The sequence below is a fragment of the Aythya marila genome (genome assembly GCF_965140915.1).
Source record: "Aythya marila genome assembly, chromosome: 2".
Taxonomy (NCBI): Eukaryota; Metazoa; Chordata; class Aves; order Anseriformes; family Anatidae; genus Aythya; species Aythya marila.
Genome location: NC_139043.1, coordinates 87137723 through 87162628, shown reverse-complemented (window position 1 = coordinate 87162628; position 24906 = coordinate 87137723). Strand labels below are relative to the sequence as shown.

The 24906-nt window shown below is 39.6% G+C and overlaps 1 protein-coding gene across 10 annotated transcripts in view; it reads left to right on the top strand.

Annotated features, from left to right (window-relative positions):
* Nucleotides 1-24906, top strand: part of GRB10 (growth factor receptor bound protein 10) — a 150228-nt gene that overhangs the window by 86075 nt on the left and 39247 nt on the right. For all 10 annotated transcript variants that reach the window (XM_082753188.1, XM_082753191.1, XM_082753186.1 and 7 more), the window contains 2 exons: nt 3841-4057; nt 6885-7026. In XM_082753188.1, the coding sequence (XP_082609314.1) occupies nt 3841-4057; nt 6885-7026 (359 nt within the window). The remainder of the gene's footprint in view (nt 1-3840; nt 4058-6884; nt 7027-24906) is intronic.

Sequence of the window (24906 nt, the reverse complement as noted above, 5' to 3'; positions counted from 1 at the left end):
GTGCGTACTTGGAGGACCAGCATGATATGATACTGTCTCAAAGGCTAATGATTTGCAAATGTTGTTGTTAGCTGGCAAGCTTCCTCAAAATCATATGGCTTTTTTTTTTTTTTTTTGTTTTTTTGTTTTTTTTTATGTTTGTTTTTTTTTCCAAGTAGGATGATCTTGATAGAGGTTGTATCTTGCAGGTTGGTAGAGGAAGATAATCTGAAGAATTGCACTGTATCTGAAATTTCCTTTTGAACAGTATATCTGCAAATGATTTAAGCTTAGCTTAGAAATCCTGTGGATCGCTTATTTGATTTTTATTTAGTTAAGTTCTGTAGAGAGGCATTGCAAGTAACATAGTGTATTACTTGGCAGGCTGAGACATCTGCTGGCACTTCCGAGGTAGGCTGCAGCAATGAGGTTTCTTATTGCAACATCCTGAAATCTCTCCAAAACATAATGGTATTTAGTAGTAAATGCTATTGTATGGAGATGAAACTGTATGAAATTCAAGATTGCAGGCTTTATCTCCAAAAAGCTTAAGGATATGCACTCCTGCAAAAGTTGTATAGAAAAACTGAAGGCTATTATTAGCAGTGCTGCACCCATGAAGAAAAGGAGGTGACAGGGGAATGAAACCAGATTCCAGACTTCAGTGCAACATATTATTACGAAAACTGTATATTCACCTGTCCTGCTGGAAATTGAATTTAGGTGTGTAATTGATACGCTTAAAAGCCTGCTATGGCAATTCAATGCTTTAAGCTATGTACTTGGTTTCCTTAATGTTTTGCATGAAGTGCCTCATTTTGTGCTTATTAGACTTTGTATTACACCTTTGTGCCTATTTGATTATTCAGGGATAGCTTGAGCTGACTCTTAATCATTCTTCCCAAGTCACAATCACCAGAAAACTTAATGATCTTGCACACTAATAGCTTTGTATAAGTTGTTAATAAATTAACACCCTCAGGGACAAAGTCAAACAGCTTTCCACAGAATGTACATCTTGACTTTCTTGCATTTCTGCTAAACAATTGTTGTTATTTTCTGTAACTTACTCCCTGACTCTGTGGCCAGGATCTTTATTCTATTTAGTATAGAATTCTCTATATCTCCTTCATCCATCCTCTAAGCTTTTACTTGACAGCCAGCTGACACCCTACAGCTTGGTCCTCTGGTACTGTAGATGAATGATAAAATTCAGAAGCCTTGTAATTCAGCCTCTCCCTCTTTAATACTCCTACTCTTGTGGTTCCCTTGTGATTGCTCAATAAGAGTTTTAGGTACGTATTCTCCAAATAGGATAAGAATCTGGAGGATGGAATGAAACTTAAATTGCAACTCTGTCTCAAGATCCCTAAAAATAGCTGGAGAATTATTGTAGACTTATTCCAAGCAAAGCAAAGACTAGATTATTGACAAATGCATGAACTAGAGGACAGAGAGAAGATGGTATAGCCTACTGAAGATGTCTTAATAGTTGGGTGGTACCTATTAAGTATAGTGACTGGGGAAAATAGCCATAAAAAATAAAAAGAAGGTTTGTAAGGTTGTAAGTGTTTTTTTTTGTTTGTTTGTTTGTTTTTGTTTTTGATTGTTTGTTTTGTTTTTTAATTGATGTTCAAACCTAGAAAACCTATGGGTACATTTTCAGTGAAGGCTAGGTGGTTTTTACTTTAGTAAAGGTCCTCCTGACTCTCAGTGAAGAATGTCATATTTCAAGTCATTAAATAGGGCTCAGAGGCATGTACGTGACTAGCACCTACTTAATTCTGAGATCTTCAATTCCTCCAATGCTGAGAACTGTGGTCATAGCATCACAGAATGGTTTGAGTTGGAAAGGATCTTAAAGACCACCCAGTTCCAACCCCCTGTCATGGGCAGGGACACCTCCCACCAGACCAGGTTGCCCAAAGCCCCATCCAGCCTGGCCTTGACCACCTCCAGGGATGGGACATCCACAGCTTCTCTGGGCAGCCTGTGCCAGTGCCTCACCACCCTCTGAGGAATTTCTTCTGAATATTCAGTCTAAATCTCCCCTCTTTTAGTTTAAAGCCTTTCTCTCTTGTCCTGTCCCTCCACTCCCTGACAAAGAGTCCCTCCCAACTTTCCTGTAGGCCCCCATTAGGCACTGGCAGGTTGCTATGCGGTCTCCCCAAAGCCTTCTCTTCTGCAGGCTGAACAACCCCAACTCTCTCATCCTGTCTTTATGGAAGAGGTGCTCCAGCCCTCTTATCATCCTCATGGCTCTCCTCTTGATTTGCTCTGATAGGTCTATGTCTTACTTATGCTGGAGGCCCCAGAGCTGAAGGCAGTACTCCAGGTGGAGTTTCATGAGAGCAGTAACCCTGTGGTAGAAAGCCAGCAGATTTGTCAGGCATGGTCAGTGGTCATCAGCATTCAAAACAAATGCAATGTCAGTGCAACGTTCAGATCCCGTTATGGTCATTGAGGCACATTGTTAGTAGACAGAAATTGAATGGTACTGTTTCTGGTGATGTCACTGTACTGATGGTGCCTTCCAGAAAGGTGATAGTGGTACAAAATCACTGAATAGCTCTTCTTCTTGCCTTGTTTACCTAGAAAATATGGCAAAAGAATGAATATCAGTAGCTATTTGGGGTAAGAAGCATATTTTAGCTGCATGGTGCTGTGTAAATGTTTGTTAGCTCCGTTGGTTGGCTCTACTTTCCATCCATCTGTGACATGAAGAGTTTTGGGAAACTACAGTCTTTGTAGGCAGCTATAGTGTATTTTACCAGGCCAATTGATACGATTAAAAAAAAAAAAAAAAAAAAAAAAAAAGTCAAATGTCTGGAAACAAAGTTGGTTTTGGTCTAAAGTAGTCATTTAGGCAGTCATTGTGAAGTAAGCAGAGTTATATAACCATGTGTACGTTTGATAGTGTGTTGAACTTCTAATAGATAGTAGTGTAATTTGTGGCCAAGGAGTAATTACAATACTCTGAAATTGGAGTTTAGAGAGTGGTTAGTTCAAAAGACTCGCAGATTTCTGTTGTCTTGCAGCGTAATTATTGTTCAGGAGGAACAAATGAAAATGAGCTATCTTAAGGTAGGGTGGCGTATGCAGGAGGGATGGTGTACGTTTTATTGACTGATGTTCTTCCAGCCAGCTGCACCACATCCCTAGTTGATTTACATTATACTCCTTAAGGCAGGGATCTTTATTGCATTACAGGAGTAAGCATACAAAACTTATTATAAAGTCATGGAATGGTAAGAAACAGAAAATATTAAAAACGTAGCATTGCCCTTCAAAATACTTTATCTCAAAAATAGGCAGACATGCAGACAAGGGCTTTTTAGGAAATTATAATGACAGCTTTCCCACTTGTACAAGTACATCCTTCACCTATTGACTTGTGCAACACTATCCTTTTTTCTTGTCTCGAAAGAATTGGATTTTTCAAACAGCGTTTATCATACTGTTTGGCAATCTGAACTGAGATATTGGTAAGTAATACAGATTTTGAAATGTATGTCAATTTAACAGTAAGTTGTGTTTCAGATCAGCATTGGTATTGTTAAAAATCCCATAAAATATTGGTGATTGATAAATACTACAGTAGAAATATTGCATTCAGAGTCGATAGCTTTTTACTGAGGAAGACAAAATAAAGCATGATCACCAGTGGCTTTTTTGTAAGAGTTACTAGCTATGTTATTTTTTTATATATAAAATAAGTAAATTTTCTGTAATAAAAATTTGCAATGTAAAAATATAGCTGTAGAATACCTGATAAGTTTTCTGAAATTTTGTCTTCAGTCTTTCAAAACTTTTTATCTGGGACTTTCAGATATGTTATGCTGCTTTTATTTTGTCTTTCAGATGACGACGTGGACCTGGAAGCTTTGGTAAATGACATGAATTCATCATTTGAAAGTTTATACTCTACGTGCAGTATGCAGTCAGAAACCACTCCGCTCCTTCAAAATGGTCAGCTTAACCGCAGTCAGTTGCCAACCTCAGGATCAGGCGCCCTGCAGCCCATGTCTCCCAGGCAGAAGGTGCAGCGGTCTCAGCCAGTGCGCATTATGGCAGTCAGGTAGGAACGAGGGACTGCCCTCCATTTGGTTCAAGCTGTCTTGAAGTAGCGTTAAAAGAACGACATTTTGAAATAGTAGATGAGCTTCAGTAGGGGTCTGGTAGTCTCACACTGGACTTCTGCATAGGAAAAACAAATTACCAGGTAGGTGGAGGTCATAGATTTTCCATGTATTTTGTAATATGCAAATATGTCTCACTTCTACTCTTTTTGTCAATGTTTGATGTGCCTGTAGTAGCAGACATGTATAGAAGCATATCATTAGTACCAATTTTCAGAAATAATGTCGATGTTTGGAAATAAATCCAAAGCATTCAAAAACTGTTCTCTCAGCTGTGGTGCCTATTAACAGCTTCTTGGCTTTATGCAACATAATGAATGATACAGATATAGATGAGGTTGCATTCAGATGGTTTTGGTATACAAAAATATCTCTCTTAGTGGAGGTTTCCTGAAAGGTCCAAGACAAACAAAAAAAAAAAGAACATGTAGTTCTTTAACCATTCTTCCTAGAGCAATTTCTTTCACTTGAGTGCATAATGGTAGTCATTACAAAAGAGATGCATTTAGGTTGTCTCACTGTTGTCAGGATGGGGACTTGAATTCAAGCTTAAACTGGAATACTCCTGGTGGCTATTGGAGAGTCTATAGATAAAGCTGTGGTTCTTAAAATCTTTTTAAGCAGCAAGAAGAAAGGAGCTCCTGTTAGTATGTATATGTAAATTTCCTGAAGCAGATGTATTTGGAGTTTTCTTTTTCTTCTAGTTAAGAAAGCCTTCTCCAAAAGAAGTGAGGGGTAATAATAATAAAAGAAAACTTCAACATCTAGGAAGGGTTGCTCCTAATTCTTTACACTGATGTGTTTCCTATAGGAATGATATTCTTAAGGCAAGCAGCTTTTCTATGCGAACTTTTATGCAGTAACTGTAATACAAACACACTAGCTAATGATGCAATCACTTCTACAAGTTTCATGTGTAACCTTGAATAGCACTGTACTAGAAAACTCACTGTAGAGCAGTATAGCTCTCCATGTTTTCCAAATGTCTCAGTCAAACTCATTTAAACTGTTTTTGGCACTTCAAAACTTAACAACTTTCTTTGGAAGACACTGCACTTCCATAAGCCTTAGAACATTATGTATTTATCATTAAAGAAAATAATAGCAAAATTTTTATTCAGGGTTATCTAGATGCCTTTCCTGTACAGGGAAACAACAGCTGTGTCTTTTCCTCAGCCTGAACAGAATGGTTGATGGTTGTAATTATCTTAAGATAATTATCTTAAGCTTTATGTGTATCTCAGTAATGAAATAAGTGATGCACTGAAGCACTGTAGACAGAACAAAGTGCAGCATGGTTTACTCTCATGTTAAGAAAACAACACCTTTTGAATTGTGTTGAATTTGTAATCCCAGTTATTATAATGGAGGTCAATGCAAACACACAGTTCAACACCTGCAATACAAAGAACTATAACAGTTACTGGTACAGTCTTACATGGTTCTTTATTCTCTAGAGAAGTGTGTATTCAGGTAGCTCAAAAAATAAAGCAGGTCAGGCAGTCTTTTGCATAGCCCATAGTTATGGTTGAAACTTGGTATATATAGCAAAAAAAAAAAAAAAAAAATCTGTTGGGCCATTCGTGGAATACCAAGGCAACTAAATTGGGGGATAGAATTACTTTTCAGTTATTTTATCAGCATCCCAGTTCTGGTAAAGGCATGGACAGCAAGCACGCCCAGAATGGGACATGTAGCTAGAGGCAAAACCAGCAGTTGTGTCCCAGAAACTCTGATAAGAAGACTCTGCTTGCTGAAGGCAGTAAGCTGAAGAAGGTGAAAAAAAATGAGGATAAATTAAATGAGAATCCCTTAAAACTTCGATTACAAGGGTTACAATACAATAGTTATTAGTTGATTGCCTTTGGAAACTTTTACAATTGCCACTAGGTGGTGCATTCTGCACAGGCAAATCTGCCAGAGTCGTCTAGCAAATCTTCAATGCTGGTGCACCAGCAGTAGGAAAACCTAAAGCTGTCTGTGTGGTCATGAACGGGTCTTATATCTTTTCTAACTTTCTTTGTGCTGCCTGGTAGTCTTTAATTTTCCTTCGGTCGGTATGAGCAGTACAGGTGTATTGCAAACTGGAGCTTGCAAGTGTGTTGGTCCTACTTAGACTTTAATAAGATGTATCTCAGGAGGTGTAAGTAAAATGTGTTTGAACAGTAATATTACAACTAACATAAGCTATGAGGGTGTAATTGCAGTTTATTGCTTGAGGTGAGTCTTTGCACTTCCGTCTCTCCAGGAAATGTTGAGTTGCTTAGAGATGGGATATCATACCGTAATGAGGTGATGGTATTGGTTTCAGCCTCGGCCTAGCTATTTTACTGGGCTACACACTTGTTTTGCTGATCCATGTGGAATTTGGCTCAAAATTAGTGGAGTTATGTCCTCTTTTAGGTGAGTTTGAAGATCTTAGCTGACTTTCTGGCGTATGGAGCTTACACTTGTAAGTTAGTGCTTGCAAAAGAGTGTATATACTGGTATTTCTGTTTATTTTATGTGCACAGTTACCTCCGTTATTCATGCAAATTTTCAAGTTACAAGCAACAAAACAAGCATAGATGTGTGACCAGTCATTTTTCACATGCAATTACTTAATTTGGACTTGCAGTTGCTGTAACTGTATAGTAGTTGCGTAAGAAAGCAAAATCATTTTTTTTTTCTTTCTTTAATATTAATACATTGAATGGTGGTTTAGAAGATGCAGGTCTGGTGATGCCAGTTTGCTTTTCTTAATGCTTGATGCTTCTATGTTTGTAGGCGTCTACAAGAAGAAGAACAGCAATTCAGAACGTCGTCTTTGCCAGCCATACCAAATCCATTTCCAGAACTCTGTAGCCCTGCAAGCTCTCCAGTGCTGGCCCCTGGATCTTTACCTCAGAGTCAACCTGCTAGTAAGCATGTGAGTATGGAACGAACCTTTGTGTCATACATTAGCGTCCAAACCAGCAGTGGCCTATTTCATTTTGAAGGCAGAAAGTAAGTTTCCAGATACTTAGAAACATTCGTAGACTTTGTCTGTGAGTAGGGCAGCACTGGCAAGAGAACATCTTCAAACAGGCTTCAAAGTTTTTGTTTTTGTTTAAAAGGTGTTGTAAGAATAAAGGAATATTTCAGATATGTGCATGTTGTGAATGAAGCGGTAATACCTGATATCTTTGGAATTTCATTATCCAACATAATGACTTAGTAATTTAGAAGTCAGGTTAGATGTCTTAGAGTTGGAGCAGGATCTGTGTTATACTGCGTATTCTAGGTGCCACAAAGATGCTTAATAGCCTGTTAATCATTTTAAATTCATTCTCTCTATAAGTAGCTGTCTTTTTTCTTTAAGGGCATGGTGCCTCTTTGTTTTGCTGTTTTTCATGAAGCTGCTCAAAAAGCAAAATACTGTTATTAAGAGCATGTAACTAGGCACAGCTCCTTGTAATGGGGTGGATGAGCAGAACTGTCCCGTGGAGGGCTGACTGAGTAGCTCTCCAGGTCCTTTACAGTGAAGTTCTTTACAGTTTTGTAAACTGTACTGACTTGCACAGGGATTAAAAAAAGTGTTGCTTACACTGACTGTTGGGTTAGAATGGATTTGCACATGAGTACCCAAAACCATGGTGACGTCCTGTATCACTGCTGATTTAGTTTGTAAGTAGCTCCTTTGGCTGCCTCTGACTGATAAAAGGGTTTGGGTTGGATATTTCAGCTACATAGTGTGCACCTGCATATATTCTGCATTATTTTGTATCTCTGTAAATAGCTGTCAGTTTTCTCGAAGGATACAGTGCATCTTTGGGTTTGCTGTGTTTCTTATATATATACACAAGTGAGATAAATAACCAGATAATGCCTTAAGAGAAACAGAGTCATTCAGTTAGAAATTTAACATGGTCTAGTCTGAGTCCTCGGCAACTGCTAAGCGGAGAGGCTGCTCTGTCAAGGGAGCGGTAATCTGACTCCGGGGAGAGAAAATAATGGGCAATTCTCTCGTGTATCCTGCCTCTTGCCAACAGAACAACAGCATGGCTGCCTTTCTGAGACAAACTGGTTATGGATGGAGATGCATTTACCTTGCTAAATATTACCCGGTTTCAGGGATTCTTTGCTTTTCGGCTGTATGTTTTACTAGAATGTGCGATTCCATCCAAAAGATGGCTCTATGAAGCCTTAAGAAACCTAAAACATCTGTGCATCAATTTTAGATTAAATTTATAAACTGGTGGTTTAACAGTATCTAAATATAAAAGTAAACAAAGCATTAATATATGTAAGAAGATGGCTATAAAGACAGAATAAAAGCAGTTTTTTTCTAAACTTTACTTAATAATTTTCTGTTAAAAATCTACCTAATTTTAAGACCATAAATCGTGACAAGGCTTTCCCAGACGTAAAATGAAATACATACTTATATAGCACAGCTGTGCTTGCTGCTGAAATTTTTAATCACAGACAAGCTAGTGTAATGGTAAAAGGTGTAGGGGATGAGATGAGAGGAGTTAGTGCATGTGAGACAGTAATGGCTTCCGTACATGCATGTATATTGCTCATTTCAGTTTATCAGCTGATTGGAGGCAAATGAGAAACACAGTCTCATGCCAAGGGAAGGGCAGAAAGGCATTCTTTTCCTGTCTTCAGTGAAATAGTAGATAAATACATGTAGAACTGAAAAAATCCTCTAGCTATAAAATGTGGATAGACAAAGGTTTAAAAATAAAAATAAAGACAGAACAAATTGTTCCTTCGTGAAGAAAAAAACTTATTTTTGTTTAATACCTCAGATTTAAATGCAGTGAAATGTTGCTGGATAACAAAAAATATGCATGTTCAGCCTATTCAGGGGACATTAGTTATATTTAATCCAGTTTTAGTACCATTCAATGGAGTCTAACAAACATCATAAGTTAAAAAAAAAAATAATAACTTATGAAATTTTGCACATCTCCTCACCTTCATCCAATAATTAAAAAAAAAAAAGAAAATTAAAGGTTGGAAATTCAATTATTTTAGGATACACTTTTGTTTAGATAAATGTCCACAGATGGAATACAAACTACTTGTTAACAAAGTAAGGGATGAGTTTAGTTAAAGGACTGCAGCAGTACATTTTAATGGCTGGTAGCTAGTGAAAATGAACTGTTCTTTTACAAAAAAACTTGGATACAAACTATAGACTCAAGATATTGAATGCAAACCAAGGTTAAAAATAATGATGCGTAATTTAAGGTTTTCTGCTTGCAGGTCATGAACTAGGATTAAAATTAGAGATTGGAATGAGCCATTCTGATTATACAGGGTATGCGAGGTGTGAGTGAGAATGGATTCCCTTCAAGCCTGTTGAGCCTCTGGGAGCCAACAGGCAAATAGCAGTGCAGCCTGTACTGCTGAGCCCTGAAAGCTCAGAATACATGTGGTGTGAAAGAAATGTTGCCTTTGGTCGTTTTTCCTCCTATGTAGGGGACTTGAGAGGGCCCCAAGTTAATGTAGTCTTGGATTTCAGAATGGAGTGGGTATTTTCTTTGCTGACTGTGAAACACTGGGGTCGCTGGGGAGCTGGGATGTCTGATGTGACTTGATAAGGAATGAAGTGTTGTTGGTATTGTTGCTCATGGAACAGCTTAGTTTTGCTTTTCAGTAGTTTTAAAATGCAACCTTGCAACTATAAAAGTGTTAGTGGTTATACTAGAGGAACTTAAAGATCAAGTCAAACGCAGAACATGACAATTCTCATATCATATTGCCAAGCCTTGGGTATAAAGAAATACCCAAGCTCTGTTCAGGTCTTACTAAATTAAAACTTTTGCCCAGTATATTGTTACCTATAGGGAAAGTTGAATGTGAGTCAGAAAAGGAGCTTTCAGGCCATAATGCTTGAATTATATTTGCAGCTGAAAAAAAGGGGTTGTCTTTTCTTATATGCAAAACTGTGTTCATGTAGCTGGAGTTTAAGCCATATGTTTCTTGTTAAGACACTTTTGACCCTTTTCCAATACTTTTCCATCCAGTTGTCCCCACTTCTCTTCAACAAGCAGTTTGCAACATTGCCTATGCACAGCTCTGCATTTGTTTCATATTCTTTCTTGACCTGGCGAAGAACTATAAAAGCAGTAAAGCACTGAAAAATAGCTGTAATAAACCACTCTTAATTTTCTTGCACTAGATATTTGTTGTTGTTTCACAATAGTAACAAGCCATTTTCTTTGTTTTACTCAAAAAAAAGTGCATGTATTGGGAATCATTTTATTTTATTCTTCTCGAGCAATCTATTGAGACAACTGTACCAGTTTCACCTCCACAGGAAGCAGCATGCCAACTCTGGCTGTGCTGCCACATGGGCACACAGTGCTGCTTCTAAAGTTGGTGACAACTGGAGTGCTCCCCAGAAGCCAGAGAGCAGTAAGAAACAATGGCTGTCCTGTACGACCATAGGGGATGTGGGCATTTCTGCAACTGTGGCAAAGTCCATGCCGAATTTACGTGCAGCCCAGACCTCTCACCTGATCTGCCGATTGCCTGTGTGTGCTGTGGTGATGGTCCTTCTTCAAAAACAAAACCACATGTAGGCAAATGGGACAATCATTTAATGGAAAGCATCAATGCATCCGTCTTGGATGTTAAACTGGAACATTAGCTGTACTGAAATCATTACAGGTTTATTCTTCTGTGTAAAAACAAATAACAATTATTGTAGACTTTTTAAAGCATGTAGGGAGCTTGATTACACTGACATACAGTTTAATAGTAAAAGCCTGAGAAAAGCAATTACTCTAAACCATCAGATTGTTTCAAAGGTAACTTCCACAGTCCGGAGGAGGTCTAGTACAGTGGTGTTACCAAACGTTTCATAAAAACGAATTGTAATTAAACAGATATATGCTCCTAAGAGGTTCACTGCTATGATCCTTTATTGCAATTCTGCAGATGGAAACAGCCCATTTTGAGCTAAGTTTTAACGGTGAGAAATTTTAGATGTCAACCTGTTTCTAGTAAATGGCAGGCAGTTCTGTAAAAGCACAGTTGAAGTTTCAGTAATATGGTCAGCCAGCTTGTGAGCACGGGGATGAAAAGAACTGACTAGCTGTGCTGTTCAATGAGTAACTACTTAAGAAAAAACACAACTGCATATCATCGTAATTTCATCAGCAGCTCATGTGGTGAGCAAGACAACTCAGATGTCTCATGTTTGGAGAAACGATGACCCTTCAAGCAGTAGCTGCCAAAAAGCTCTTAAGTTCTTTTTTCAAAGCATCAAGTAGCAAATAAGCAGTCGAACTGAGAAAGTTTTGTCCGTGAGCTATGGCAGCAGAAGGCCGACTGGAGAGACCAGTGCAGGAGCAAGCGTTTCTTTCTTTACCCTGTGCCTCCCCATCCTTCAAGTACCACCCGTCTGCCTTCACCCACAGTGCCTGGCCAGCAGCCAAGTGAAACTTCAGCAGAGCTCTGCAGCCGCCTCAGCTCTCCTGCTTTCTGCTCTGGGAAGGGCAGCTGAAGGCAGGAGCAGGAAGGAAATTCTCAAGGAGACATGATGGGGCATTGCACGGCCCTTTATCCCCACGTCCCCATGTTCATAAGATGCGTGCACACCTACAAATGTGAAATCTCTGCACGCCTTGCGGGTGGGGAGAAAGGACAGCTGAAAGTTTTTAAACATCATTTACTTAACAGAATAAATATGTTTGTGTAAGAAAAATGGTAACCAGAAAATTATACCAAACCGAGACCAAGCATTTGTCTAAAAGATTGCTAAAAACATCAGACAGCTAGGTTACCACTAATTGAAGTCCATCTTTGTGTTGCTGGTATAAACTAAGAACTGGTTGGTAACTTAGGTTATAATTTCTGGTTGTGTACAAATATTTTGGAAAAAGTATGCAATAATTACATGTAGGTCACTGCGATGCCACAGGATATTAGTCTAAAGTATCTTGTGTGAGTCAATGAAGCTTTCAACTGTAAAAATAGGGCAAATTTCTCACATCCCCCCTCTATACAGCCCAGGCAATCTTCCAAATAGCAGTTTGATGTACCAAAATTGTTTACTCTTTTCTAGCAAATTAAACTCACAAATGCATATGAATTAATGTTATTCTTTTTCCAGATTTAGTTACCCTTCAAGGGAGCTCCTGTAAACAGACTTCTTAGTTTTAATTGTTTTAATTACATGTTACGATACATTTTTTTGATTTTTCTTCCCATAAAGCTTTCATATTGGCTGTTTTGAAGACAAGGATGTTGATTTCCAAAAGAGAAGCTGTATAAAAATGTGAACTTGAATAATGTGTATAATGAAAACTTCATGTGCTGTTAGATTTTTCATGTGACAGATAACAAATTTTGTAGTTAATCTTTTATTCGAATAACGTTTAACAACGTGACTTGTTGAAAATAGATGTTGGTAACAAGATGTTCAAAAAGTCTTTATTTCCCCTAAACAGGCCAAATCCTGTAGCTAGATTAACCTAGGCAATTCCTTAGATCCGGGCAGTCCTTTGGCCCAACTATAAAACATACATGTAGGTTTCCATGACTGTGATATATCATGTTGCTTTCCTCAAAGCTTTCTTTGAAAGAAGAGTTTTAAGCTAAATAATAATAATAATGATAATAATAATAATAAAAACTACATAGATGGCTTCGTAGCATGTTTATTGTGTTTAAATTGGGGAAGATCAGGCCTCTGCTATGGGGCTGTCATGCCTCTATAATCACAGAATCAGTAAGGTTGGAAGAGACCACCAAGATCATCTGGTCCAACCATCCCCCTGCTACCAATGTCACCCACTAAACCATGTCCCTAAGCACCATGTCCAACCTTTCCTTGCACACCCCCAGGGACGGTGACTCCACCACTTCCCTGGGCAACCCGTCCCAATGCCTGACTACTGTGAAGAGAAATGCCTCCTAATTTCCATCCTAAACCTCCCCTGATAAAAGCAAGTCTTTGAATCTCTCTCTCATTTGGTGAAGTAATGCTTTCCCAAACGAGATGACCCAAGTTCGATGGACAACCACTAAATGAGACGTGTAGGAAAGGCGCCCCATTTCTTGTCGTCTTGTGACCCGTGTCACGCGAACGTGTTGTCCCATTACTCCCGAAGAGATCAGGGAGTGAGCTCATGCGGTTTGGAAAGTCTCAGTAGCTCGTTACTGACGATAAGACTAACGAATAACTGAAGAGTAATGAGCCCTCTGGACTACGCTGCGGGCAGCCAGTCTTCAGTGCTGTCCATGGGCGCCTAGGCTTTTTGGCCAGGGCCTTGCAGGCTGCCAGGGACCAGGATGAGGACAGATCCAAAGCCGCTATTTCTTCTTCCTTGCGCCTGTTGTATCATGAGGCTCAGTAGGGAGAAACGTGTTTCTTCCTTCTTGCTTTTGGGAAATGCCAGAACAGTAGCCGTAATCCCAACACGAATTACTGGAAATATGAAGAGTGTCTCGCGTTCAACCCCCCAAGTATGCTATTTGTTGGGCTTTTTTTTTTTTTCTGTTTGTTTTTAATGACACAAACCTGGCCTTGCTCCCGGGAGCATTTTGGCTCTCTACCCGTAAGCAGCACTCCCGCGGCGCGAGCATGCTGGAGGCCGGCTACGTGCTGGGGGGACGCACTGCGAGGGCTGGCCAGACCCAGACCTGTGCTGGCAGCCCTGAGGGACTTTGCTGCCACACAGCAGTGCTTTAAAAAACAGTTTACAGTGTAGTGGCACCATTGTAATTAGCCTGTAGGACTGCCTTGTGTAAATATTGAAATATTGAGTGGCCTGTAGCATAGGCTGTAGTAGCTGTGCGTTCGCATGTTCACATGAGGTTTTTTGTATGCACATCTTAGGTGTGCCCTTGCATGTTTTCTATTGCGTAGTGTGACTCTTGATATATTTTGATAATAGCACAGTGAAAAGAAAAATGTATAGCTATCCTCTGCTTTGATCAAGAGCTGAAAGAATTGAGAAGCTCTCAGGCTGAGAGTGCAGGGAAAAATTACGGAGTCACAGCATGGCTTGGGTTGGAAGAGACCTTAAAGACTGTGTAGTTCCAAGCCCCTGCCATGGGCAGGGGTGCCAAACGAGAAAAAGATGAGAGAAATTCCAGTGTTTAGTGAGGCAAGCAGAAATAGGTTTTGGTATAAACATCAGTGCAGTAGGGAATTAAAAAAACAACAACAACACAAAACTCTGTGGAGTGATTCTAATTATACTGTGAGTGAGTGGCTGAGATGAATCAGAGATGTCATAACTTTATCAGCCATAAATGCTAGCCTTTAAAGAGTGACCCAACATCATGGGTATAGCTGCGCTGCATCTAAGCTCTCCTTGCCCGCTGTGCTGTCTGGACTCAAGGTGTGGATTCAAGTCAACCTTAGTTGTCCTGTACAAAAACCTTTTGGACCTCATCTGCCCAGTAGAGCAGATGCGAGAGAGCACCAGCTCAGAGGTTAGAGCCCTCAACTTTCCACTGCTGCGTATCCTACGTGGTCTTGCAGCACCGTGGTGTTCCCAACAACCAGCAGATGAGTTGACCATGAAGTCATTTCTGAAGCCTAAGGCAGCCCTTACAGAAGTGGGCTGGCACCTGCGGCCAAGCTGCACGCGATCTCCTGGTGTGGATACTGTGGACACACACAGTGCAGGGCTGGGAAGATGCCCAATTTTTTGCTTGCTTGTTGGCATCCACTTCTAGGGTCAATAGGCAGAGCCAGCATTCAGTGTGTTCACTTCCAAACCATCAGAAGGGTGGTTGCATAAGTATTAGGAGTAATGTTGTTCATTCTCAGCAGGAAAAAAGCTTATTTAGGCTTGCAGTAATTACCTGGACAGTGAAGTCTGCCCACATTTCAAATGGAAATCTGTTTGAAACTTCTGTCTTCACTTAGGCCGTGTTTGTGTGTGGACGCACAGAGGAAGAATGAACTTGTGAGTTCATTGGTGTGGTAATTGGATGTTTATGCATTCCTCCAAAGCTTGCATGTATGTTTTTGTTCCATTTCCTAAATGGAGGGGATGTTAGATGGAATTTAATAACATTTTTGCATTAGAAGAATACCGCTGAGTTAATTAAATCATTGTGGGACAAGTTTCAATTCTCTGCTCTCTTGATTTATGGTCTCCAATAATCAAAATCTAACTATCAAATTCTTACTGTATTATTCTTTCTCCTAATAGGAGTGCAGAATTGCTGTTCTAAAAAGTGATTTTGTTTAATTAATGTAAGTACTTTCAGTCTTTGCTTCAGCCTGGCTGTAATCTGAACATCATTTACAAAATGTACAAAAAAGCAGGTTAAATTTGAACTTGTTAAAAGGCAAGACATCATCGATTCGCAAAAGCTACATGTCATGTTTCTCCGTTGGCATTAGGACTGCTTATTCCCTCCAATGATGAATCCTGCTGCTGCCAGGGTTACTGGAGCTGGTTTCCTCTGCTGCGTTTCAGGAAGCAAGAGTTGGAAATGTCTTCATGATGGCATGAAGCATAAGTGTTTGTTTTTTCTCCTGTTGCTGAGGGGGAAATGAGTAGTGCTTGGAAGCAAAATGGATTAACCATCAGCTGGGAGTTGGGATATGAGATCCCATGCTGAGCAGAGAATGTTTCTGGGTGAAGTGGATAAAACAACTCTACCCCAGCAGACTTAAGCGAAATTTCATCATCAGCAAAACAAAAAACGTCCCTTGAGATTTTGTGGCAGGAGGGGGTGAAGGTGGGCAAGAGTTTTAAAATCGTCATTTGTTCCTGACCAACCAGATGCCACTTTAAAGCATTTCCAGCCCCCCTTTTTATCTGTCCAGCCCTCTTGTCTGGCCAGAGGGAGAAACTGCTCATCTTTTTGGGGATACATAGGTATGACACGTACCCGTTCACAATGGATGTCTTTGACACTGCTCTCCACTGCGCACATGCAGTGTCAGCAGTGCGTGAGGTGCTTCCAGAAATCTAGGCCTATCATCGACCCCTGTACTTCACGTTCGCCTCCAGAAAAGGCGTTTGCCTCCAGAAAAGGCATTTCAAAGGCTTTGGTCAGGCATACTGAAGCATGCTCAACGGTCCTGGAGGGGCTGGGCAGGAGGAAACAACTTCATTGCCTTCAGTGTCTGTGCCCTGCAGCCACAGGGGAAGTAGAATTTACTGTGGGGTAGTCTTGCACACATTTCTCTGCTCACCATGTCGTTCACCTTCCAAAATCATGTTTCCCACTATCCTGCCAAAATAGGCAACAAGAGTAGGAACAATACATCCCTAAGGAAAAAATATTACTTAAAAAAAAAAATCAACAAGTGAGGTGCAAAGGTTTACAGAGAATATTCTAAGCAGAACAACAACATTCTGGTAGTAGAAAAGCGAGATTAAATTTTTACAGACAATTTGCCCTCGGGCTTCTGTGAGTCATTTTTGAGCTTGTCCTTGCCTGCAAGCTGTTAAGAGCAGCTAATTACTCCTAAGTAACTTGTCATACTGTTGCTGGTCACACTTCCCTATTGCCTACTAAAATCCACAGAAAGCGAACAAACTGCAGTATTTCCAGACCTTATAAATACCTTTACAGATGTTGGCAGCCTTTCCCGTTCCCCAAATACTCAGTTGACCTTGCCAAACTAGATGTTGTCTGTGATAAGTGAGGTACACAGTTTTAGCAGTGAAAGATACCTATTATGCTTCAGATTAAGAATATTCTTTACTAATTTGTCCCAAACTCCAGATTAGTGTTGTTTTTAAGAGTTTTAAGTACATATAGGAGGATAAATTGCTTGCAGTACTGTCGCACATCTTGCAAATGATTTGTGGAGCACCTTGACAAGAAATAGGCATTAGATATTTAAGGATTGCCCTCCTCTCTGCTAGACATTGAGTTGAAAGCTAGCGTTACAGGAACAGCAACACCTAATCATACATGGAAAGCCTTGAATTTACTGCACTCAGAGTATTTTCCTGTGTTCCATGCTGCCTTGTTCTGTGGATGTTTTTCATGGCTGACCTTTGAACTTTTTTCTTTAACATGCTGTCTAGCTTGGCAAAGCGATGTAGAGCCGGTCCAAGTGGGACTGAGCCTTGGCTCTTGTGTTACAGCCTTGTCAAGCGGGTGTCCTCTGACAGGCTGACTCAAATAATGTTGGACTGAAAAATGTCCTTGCTATGCTTGAAGCTAATGCCATTCTGCTTGTAGCATTTAAAAGATACTAAATATATTTAAGAATTAATTTCGTCTTCTGTGTGCTTCATGGGAGGCACTGAGGTTGGGTTTTATTCCTGAAAGTGGATCCCACCAATGTTTCTAATGCTCTTTGGTGAAAATGTTGTTTATACTTTTTGTTTATCTTAGAGCATCCTTATCCTTCATGATTCGCATCCTAGTCTGTTTTTTTCCCTCCCTGTGTTTTGTTTTTTACTAAACAGATGAAAAACATAATCCAGATCTTTCATCTTCTGAGAGACTAGCATCCGCGGGGACTGGAGTGCTTGTGAGCCGGCGCTGGCAGGAAAGTACTGCCTTCAGCTCCAAGGCTGGAGAATGTATATTTCTAACCATTTGTACAGTGTGACACATTTCTTAATATTTTCTAGGATATTAATAAGAAGGCAAATTCTGTCAGGAGGCAGCCAGCTATATTTGTGCGAATGTACCTTCAGTGTAATTTCCCTTTGCTCTCAGTGAACATTTAGTTCTGCGTTACACTGCAAGTTACAAATGAGCATTTGCTTACAGGCTAATTAAACATAGCTTAGAGCAGTACTTAATTGCAACATTTAGAGCAATACAGAGGAACTTAAAGCCAATCTGGCTAACAAGAAATTAACTTCATACTCTGCACAAGGTTGCGCTAGCTGCTGTTTCTGTAGGTTTCATTACTGATTGCCCTCTCATATTTGTCTGGAATAGCACTTGAGCAATTTCACTCTTTGTCTAGGAAAAATTTTTAGGATTTTAAACTACAGCAGGAAATTCTGCAAGAGGTGAGACGGGTTGAGGGCATGATGGACTCTTTGAGTGGGCAGGGAAATTGCTTGCACAGCAGATGCTGGCTTTGAGTGTCTCTAGCAGTTCATCCGTCGAACAGATGTCCAAACGGGTCTAAGTTGAAAGACTTTTCTGTGTTGATGTATTACCATTAAAATGAAAGAGCTGAAGGAACTTTATAAAGTTTCTATAGAAAGCTTTCTATATGTTACTTTTATCCCTTAAATAAATAAACAATCTAGTAGCTCTGCAGATGATGAAATAAATTTTACAGCACTGTAAACACGCTCACATCAATTTCTCCTCTTTGCCTCTTTCTCAAGCTTTCTCTAGCATGCAGCTGTAAAAACTGTGGTTGCTAACTGATTCCTGTTGAGCAAAATGGTTGAGGACGATGTGGATGCAAAGGGCTTGTTTCTTCCCTAAATCAGAGCCTTACAACAGCTAAGCTCCCCGTGCTCAAATGGCAGCCATTGAGGAGGGGGAGTCTAATAAAATTCCAGCAAAAATAATGTGAAAAGTCTTTATGGTACCAGCCATGATTCACAGTGACTGCATTCCTTTATGAGCTTGCAGCAACCTCTGCTTTCTACATGATTTGTTTCATCTCTACTACAATTGTGCATCTTCTAAACGTACATCTGAATCAGGAGATGCTACTTAGAGACAATGTCTGAGTAAGGGTATTGATGAAGGAGGGCGCAGAGGAACTGGTTACGTCTCTATGTGAAATGCTTTCTCATTCCCTTTTAAAATCCACAAATGTAGGGAAAGAGAAACTGATTTTTTCCCTTAAACAGTGTGACAATATTTAAAAGGAATTCCACACCAGTCAAGTCTCACTGAGTTCAATAAATACATTAGTAGAAGAAGTTGAGGAGAAGGTATTTAAATTCTGAGTTGATAGCAGCTTATGTTGTGCAGCACCGAGTTGTGTGTCAATGGAGAAATCTCACCCTCATATAAAATGACTTCTGTTATTTCTGTTGGTGCAAAACTTTCACAAGGCCAGTTTTGCTGCAGTGATTTAGCATACCTTTGAAAGGCTACTGAAGAGGCTGAGAGGTACTTTCCTTTCTAACTACAACCATATTTTGGGTTACTCCCAACACTAGCAGTGACTGGAAAGGGCATCTTTGGCTTCGTGAAACATGATTGCAAGTCAGGTTTGTGTGCTGCAGCTGAACTACCAATATCTGGAATTAAGTACTTTGATTCAATATTGAGTTATAAAGAGCGCGCATTTCATTTTATTCATTGTGCACTGGCATTATTTTTTTAGCTACTGTAAAGTAGTATGTAGATGAATGAACATATCCAGCACAGTCATTTATCTCAACTGTGGGCAGCCCTCCTTGAATCTCAGCTTGCAAGAAGTTCAGATGAAAACCTCTAACTTTGAAAAAAGATACTGGAATTTCTTGCTGGAGATGATCTTCATCGTTCTGCATCTGACTTGATACCGTAAATGCTGATGCCAGCAGTTGGCTGGAAGTCAATGTACAAAGTTACAAGTAAGCTCTGACAAAAGTTGGGCGTAATCACTCTTAGGTTATCAGAGCCCTGCTGTCAGATTCTTTCAAGGTAGATATGATAGCCCCAATCTTTTACAATCCTTCTGCTCAAATACCTCTTCAGGTAGCTGCTTCCCTCATTTTAAAAATAACACTGAGTGCTACTTCAGAAAGGTGTTGCATTCCACGTTGTGGTTCATTAGCCTCATGTCTGACTAAGGGACAGAGAGTAGTGTGTGCTCCACTCAAAGTTATGTCACTCCATGGGGGGGACAAAAAGTTCTTTACAGAGTTTAATCTATTTCCCTTTACAGAATTTAATCTATTTCCCTTTATTCTGTAGTAAAAGCAGAATAGGACTTTCCAAGAAGTTCCTCTACTGAGCAAATCTTAGGTAGTATTTCTTTACACATACAGATAGAGAGACAAGGGAATGTAATATTATGCATCCATTTATTGTAGTTTTTCACCTTTAGACAGTCTTTGGGTGAGATTTATTTCTGTGATTGAGTATCTGATTTTGGTTGCTTGCCTGAGTGTTTCCTTTCAAGAATATTCATGACATTTCGGGGTAGCAAAATTATAGAAGAAGATAAATTGCATTAAAGGGCCTCTTTCTCTTTTCATTGATTATACACGTAGTAGGAACCTAAATGATTAGTGAAGACTTTATGCCTAGATTGAAATGGCTAGTGACAACTCAAATGAATACCACCTCTGCACAGTTTGGACAGAATGCAAAAAAGCAGCTTAAACTGATAGTTTAAGTTAGTGATCTATGATGGAGAGCATCCTTTCCTTCCCTTAAGTTACTGAACTTTCTTACTAGACCGAAATCTGGCTTTGATTCTAAGTGGGACATTTTTGTTGACCATTCACCTGACTGGCTGACCTTCTCATCAGTTACTTCACATGGCAGAAACATCAGAATTTATCTCTCTGGAGAGATGCTGGCAGCTGCGTAGGGATGATTTTTTTTTTCTGTCATCTGCTAAGGGCCTTTGAAAAACGATCAGTTTATAACCACATTCCTGTTGTGCAAATTAATTAAAGTCAGAGCTCTTCCATGTGTTTACTTAGTATTTTACCTTTAGTATGTAGCGTTTGGACATCTGAGGTAGAATTTTCAACAGACAGATTTATTTATACATGATTTGGGAAAGGGATATGAACTTTCATGGACAGACACTTATAGCCATCAGTACTTGATACCTTACAGTGGCCCCAATTCTGTGAAAGAATGTGTCCGAGGAACAAACAGGAATCGTTGAGAAGGGAAAAAGAGATTCAAAATCAAGTAAGCCCATAGGGGAGAGTTGACGGCAGAAGTTTCTGTGGTGAAATTTGAAGGAATTTGACCGCCCTTTCAGAAAGTAATGGCCTCTGATTTGCCAGCTGATATTATGATAGGGAAGGCTGCCCTCAGCATTTGTTTTGAGTAGAAAACCAAATGCAACAAACTTAAGTTGGTTTGCAAAGGAGGAGGGAATTTCCTAAATTAATTATATCTTGTCATTGAAGTGTCAAAGTCATTAGGATGTTACCGTAATGCTTAAGATAAGCTACATTTGTCCTCTCAAGGTGGTTTCCATGCTAAACTCTACAGTGAAGCTACCTAGTAATTTATCTAATCCATTCTGTACACGTGGAACATAATGGTCTTTACAGAGAAGGTCAGGCTATTAGGCCTAACATGGCACTGTCTATAGGAGAGGAAGTATGTTATATGGCTTGAAGAGGATGAACCTTTTCAATTATTCTCTAAACAGTTTTCATAGCGTAGCTTTCATAAGTTCATGCATGAGCTATTTGGTTATATTTCAAAAAGTGAAATTCATGGAGTGTGTGTGTTGGCGGAACCTCCGTTGATGCAAGTACAGCAATCAAACTTGGGTTGTTCTCTGTGTGATTGAGCACACTGGAAGAAGAACCTGAAGAACTCCATCAAAAAGTCCACAAAACCACTCTTTATTCTAGGTGATGGGTATATGAGCAACAGCTGAACAGAAAATAGTTTTACTCCAGAGTATTTTTCATTAATACTCTGCAGCAAGCCAAAATGTTTGCCTTTTGCAATGTGTAATCTTGTACAATAAGATGGGAGAGTTGTGGAAGAGGCAAACCTTGTCTCAATTTTCTGTGTTATACAAAAGGCAAGATAGATTTTTCTCCAATCAGAATTACTGTTATTGCTAAACCACCAGTCAAAGATACAACTTTCTGAAGCTGGAAAAGGCAAGAAAGTTTTCCGCACATATAGCATTGTCTCTAAATGAATGAAAAAAGGAGTGATAATTCAGAATTCAATGCAGAAATTGGGATAGATTTGTGTTGGACACAGATCTAGAAATTGATGCAATACATATATATTTTTAATGGACACTTTACACTTTAAAATAAAATAGCCTTGACATGTACAATTATATTGTTAAGCTAAAAAAAATCTAATGTTGATTGAGCAGAAGTGGTAGATGTTGAAATCTAAGTTGAAACCTATACAATGAAATTTGAGTGTATATTGCCAGTTTACGTAAATGGAGGACGACAATAAGCATATACTCCAAAGCAAGTAGAACTTGGTTAATATTCAAGTTCATACCAAAACTAAGCTAGTGTGTAAATAAATCAAACAGAGCAAAACACTATTTTCATTCATATATGCTTATTTATTTAGAGAGTAAAGTCCTGACTAGAAAGGAGTGTTAAATGTAGTATGTTGTCCAGGACCCTAAACTGAAATGTTTACTTATCTTCTGTTATATGTTGATCTAAGTTGTACTTTGGCCCTTTAAGCCTAGCTGTCTTAAAGTTGTTCTTATATAGCTGGGTCTGTTTGTGAAGCGTGTGCCATATTTGAAATGGTTTATTTTGGATTGGGATGGAATTAACTTATTCATAGAAATAAATGCTTCAAAATGAGAAAGATGTCCAAAGGTTGGTCTACCTTCTGCCAGTCAATCTGGAAAAAAAGAAAATGAACTTGTGAAATGCAAAATAAATTTTACATCAGTGCTTTTACATTCTCTTTCAGTTTGTCTATGGTTCAGTTTAAGAAGGTTTAAATGATTAAGTTTTTTCTAAACATAATTCCCAATAAAGATCCATGATGTAAATGCAGAGCCATCAAAACTCTTTAAAAATTGTTCTTTGTGCCAGGATAGAAATTACCAGTGGCTTTGTATGGTGGATTTATTTAACTTATTGACAATAATATAGGGAGAAGGGGAAGAAGAAAGCATTCTTCAACATAAAGACTTATGTCATCTACAAGATATAAAAATACAAAGTCAAATCCCTTGTCATTGTCTTTCTGAGTGTTGTAAATGATTGGTTTCTTCTCGATCAGTTACAGTAATAAGGCCATTGTTCAAAGATTTCCCTTTTAATACCATGCAGAATTGGTTTCTAGGGAGTGTCTATTGTCTTAAAGAAAAGATTCACCCAGTATTTGTTCATTTTCTCTGGGGATCTGTCGTGGTTTAACCCGACCGGCAGCTAAACACCACGCAGCCGTTCGCTCACCCTCCCCCCTCCCTCTCTGGGACGGGGGAGAGAAATGGAAAGTGAAGCCCGTGAGTTGAGATAAAGACAGTTTAATAAGACAGGAAAAAAAAAACAAAAATAATAATAACAATAATAATAATGATGATACAATGGTGATAATACGAAAGTAATAATAGTATGTACAAACAAGTGATGCACAATGCAATTGCTCACCACCCGCTGACCGATGCCCAGCCTAACCCCGAGCAGTCCGGCCCCCTCCCCCCGGCTAGCCACCCCTATATATTGTTTAGCATGACGTCAGATGGTATGGAATACCCCTTTGGCTAGTTTGGGTCACCTGTCCTGGGTCTGTCCCCTCCCAGCTCTTACTGCACCCCCCAGCCTGCCCGTTGGCAGGACAGAGCAAAGGCTGAGATGTCCTTGGCTTAGTATAAGCACTGCTCTGCAACAATTAAAGCATCGGGGTGTTATCAGCACTCTTCTCATTCTAAGCCAAAACACAGCATTCCACCAGCTACTAGGAAGAAAATTAATTCTGTGCTAACTGAAACCAGGACAGGATCTTTTTCATATTCGTTTGTCTATGCTAAACAAAGAAACTAGACATGTGAGCTATTTGAATATAAATGTATTTCTAATGCAGCTAATTATTTTAAATGTTTGATGGGAATCTCATGAAAATTGTTGGATAAGCTTTTCAATTAGAGGGAAGACTCATTGATTGCATTTGTGCAAGATGTTTAATTGGGTGGACAACACAGAATAAATACATTTGGAAGTTGTCTCATTATCTAATTTTAGGGGGATGCCTATAGGGAGGAGAAAGCTTTGCTTCCAATCAGCTTCAAAGATAAGATGGCTTAATTGGAAGCTGTCCTGACAGCTTCAGAGCAGCAGCCACTTCCATGTAAAATAATCTGAAGCAGATGTTGAATGAAGAAGTGGCATTTTCTTTCATGCCAGCTCTGACATCAAGTCTCTAGCATTCTGTTATCTAGTTTTATATCAGGAAGCATGTTGTAATTGCGACATTGGTTTCAGCACACTACCTCATATTTATAATTACATAGTTAAGTTCATCAGCCTTTGTCAAGTGGATTTTGAAGTGTTTCTAAACCACTTTGAACCACTGTAGCATGCCTTGGGAAAATGTTGATGAAACATTCTAGGATCCCTAAACAGTGATCAAATTTCACTAGATTCTTAATACTTTTAAGTAAGTACGTGTGTAACTGCACTATCTGTGTAAGAGACAAAAGGCTGGAGAAATGGGCTAACCAGGAGCCTTGTGAAGTTCAGCGAGGGGAAGTGCAAAGCCCTGTACCTGCGGGCATGAGCACATGGCCATCCATCTGTAAAGCAGCTTGGCAGTAAAGGACCTTGGGTCTTGGTGCACACCAAGCTGAACAGCAACGTGTCCTTGTGGCAAAGGTGACTAAAGGTGTCCTGACCTGCGTTAGGCAAAGTGTTGGCAGCAGATCAAGGGAGGTGATCCTTCCCCTCTGCTCAGCACTGCTGAGGCCACACCTGGAGTGCTGTGTCCAGTTCTGGCCCCCCAATACAAGAAAGACATGGACATACTGGACAGAGTCCAGTGAAGAGCAACAAAGATGACGAAGGGATTGGAGCACCTCTCCTTTGAGGAGAGGCTGAGAGAACTGCAACTGTTCAGCCCGGAGAAGAGGATGCTGAGGAGGCATCTCATCAATATATGTGAATACCTGAAGGGAAGATGCAAAGAGAATGGAGTCGAGCTCTTTTCAGTGGTGCCTGGTGACAGGACAAGAGGGAATGGGCACAAGCCGAAGAAACACAGGAGGCTCCATCTG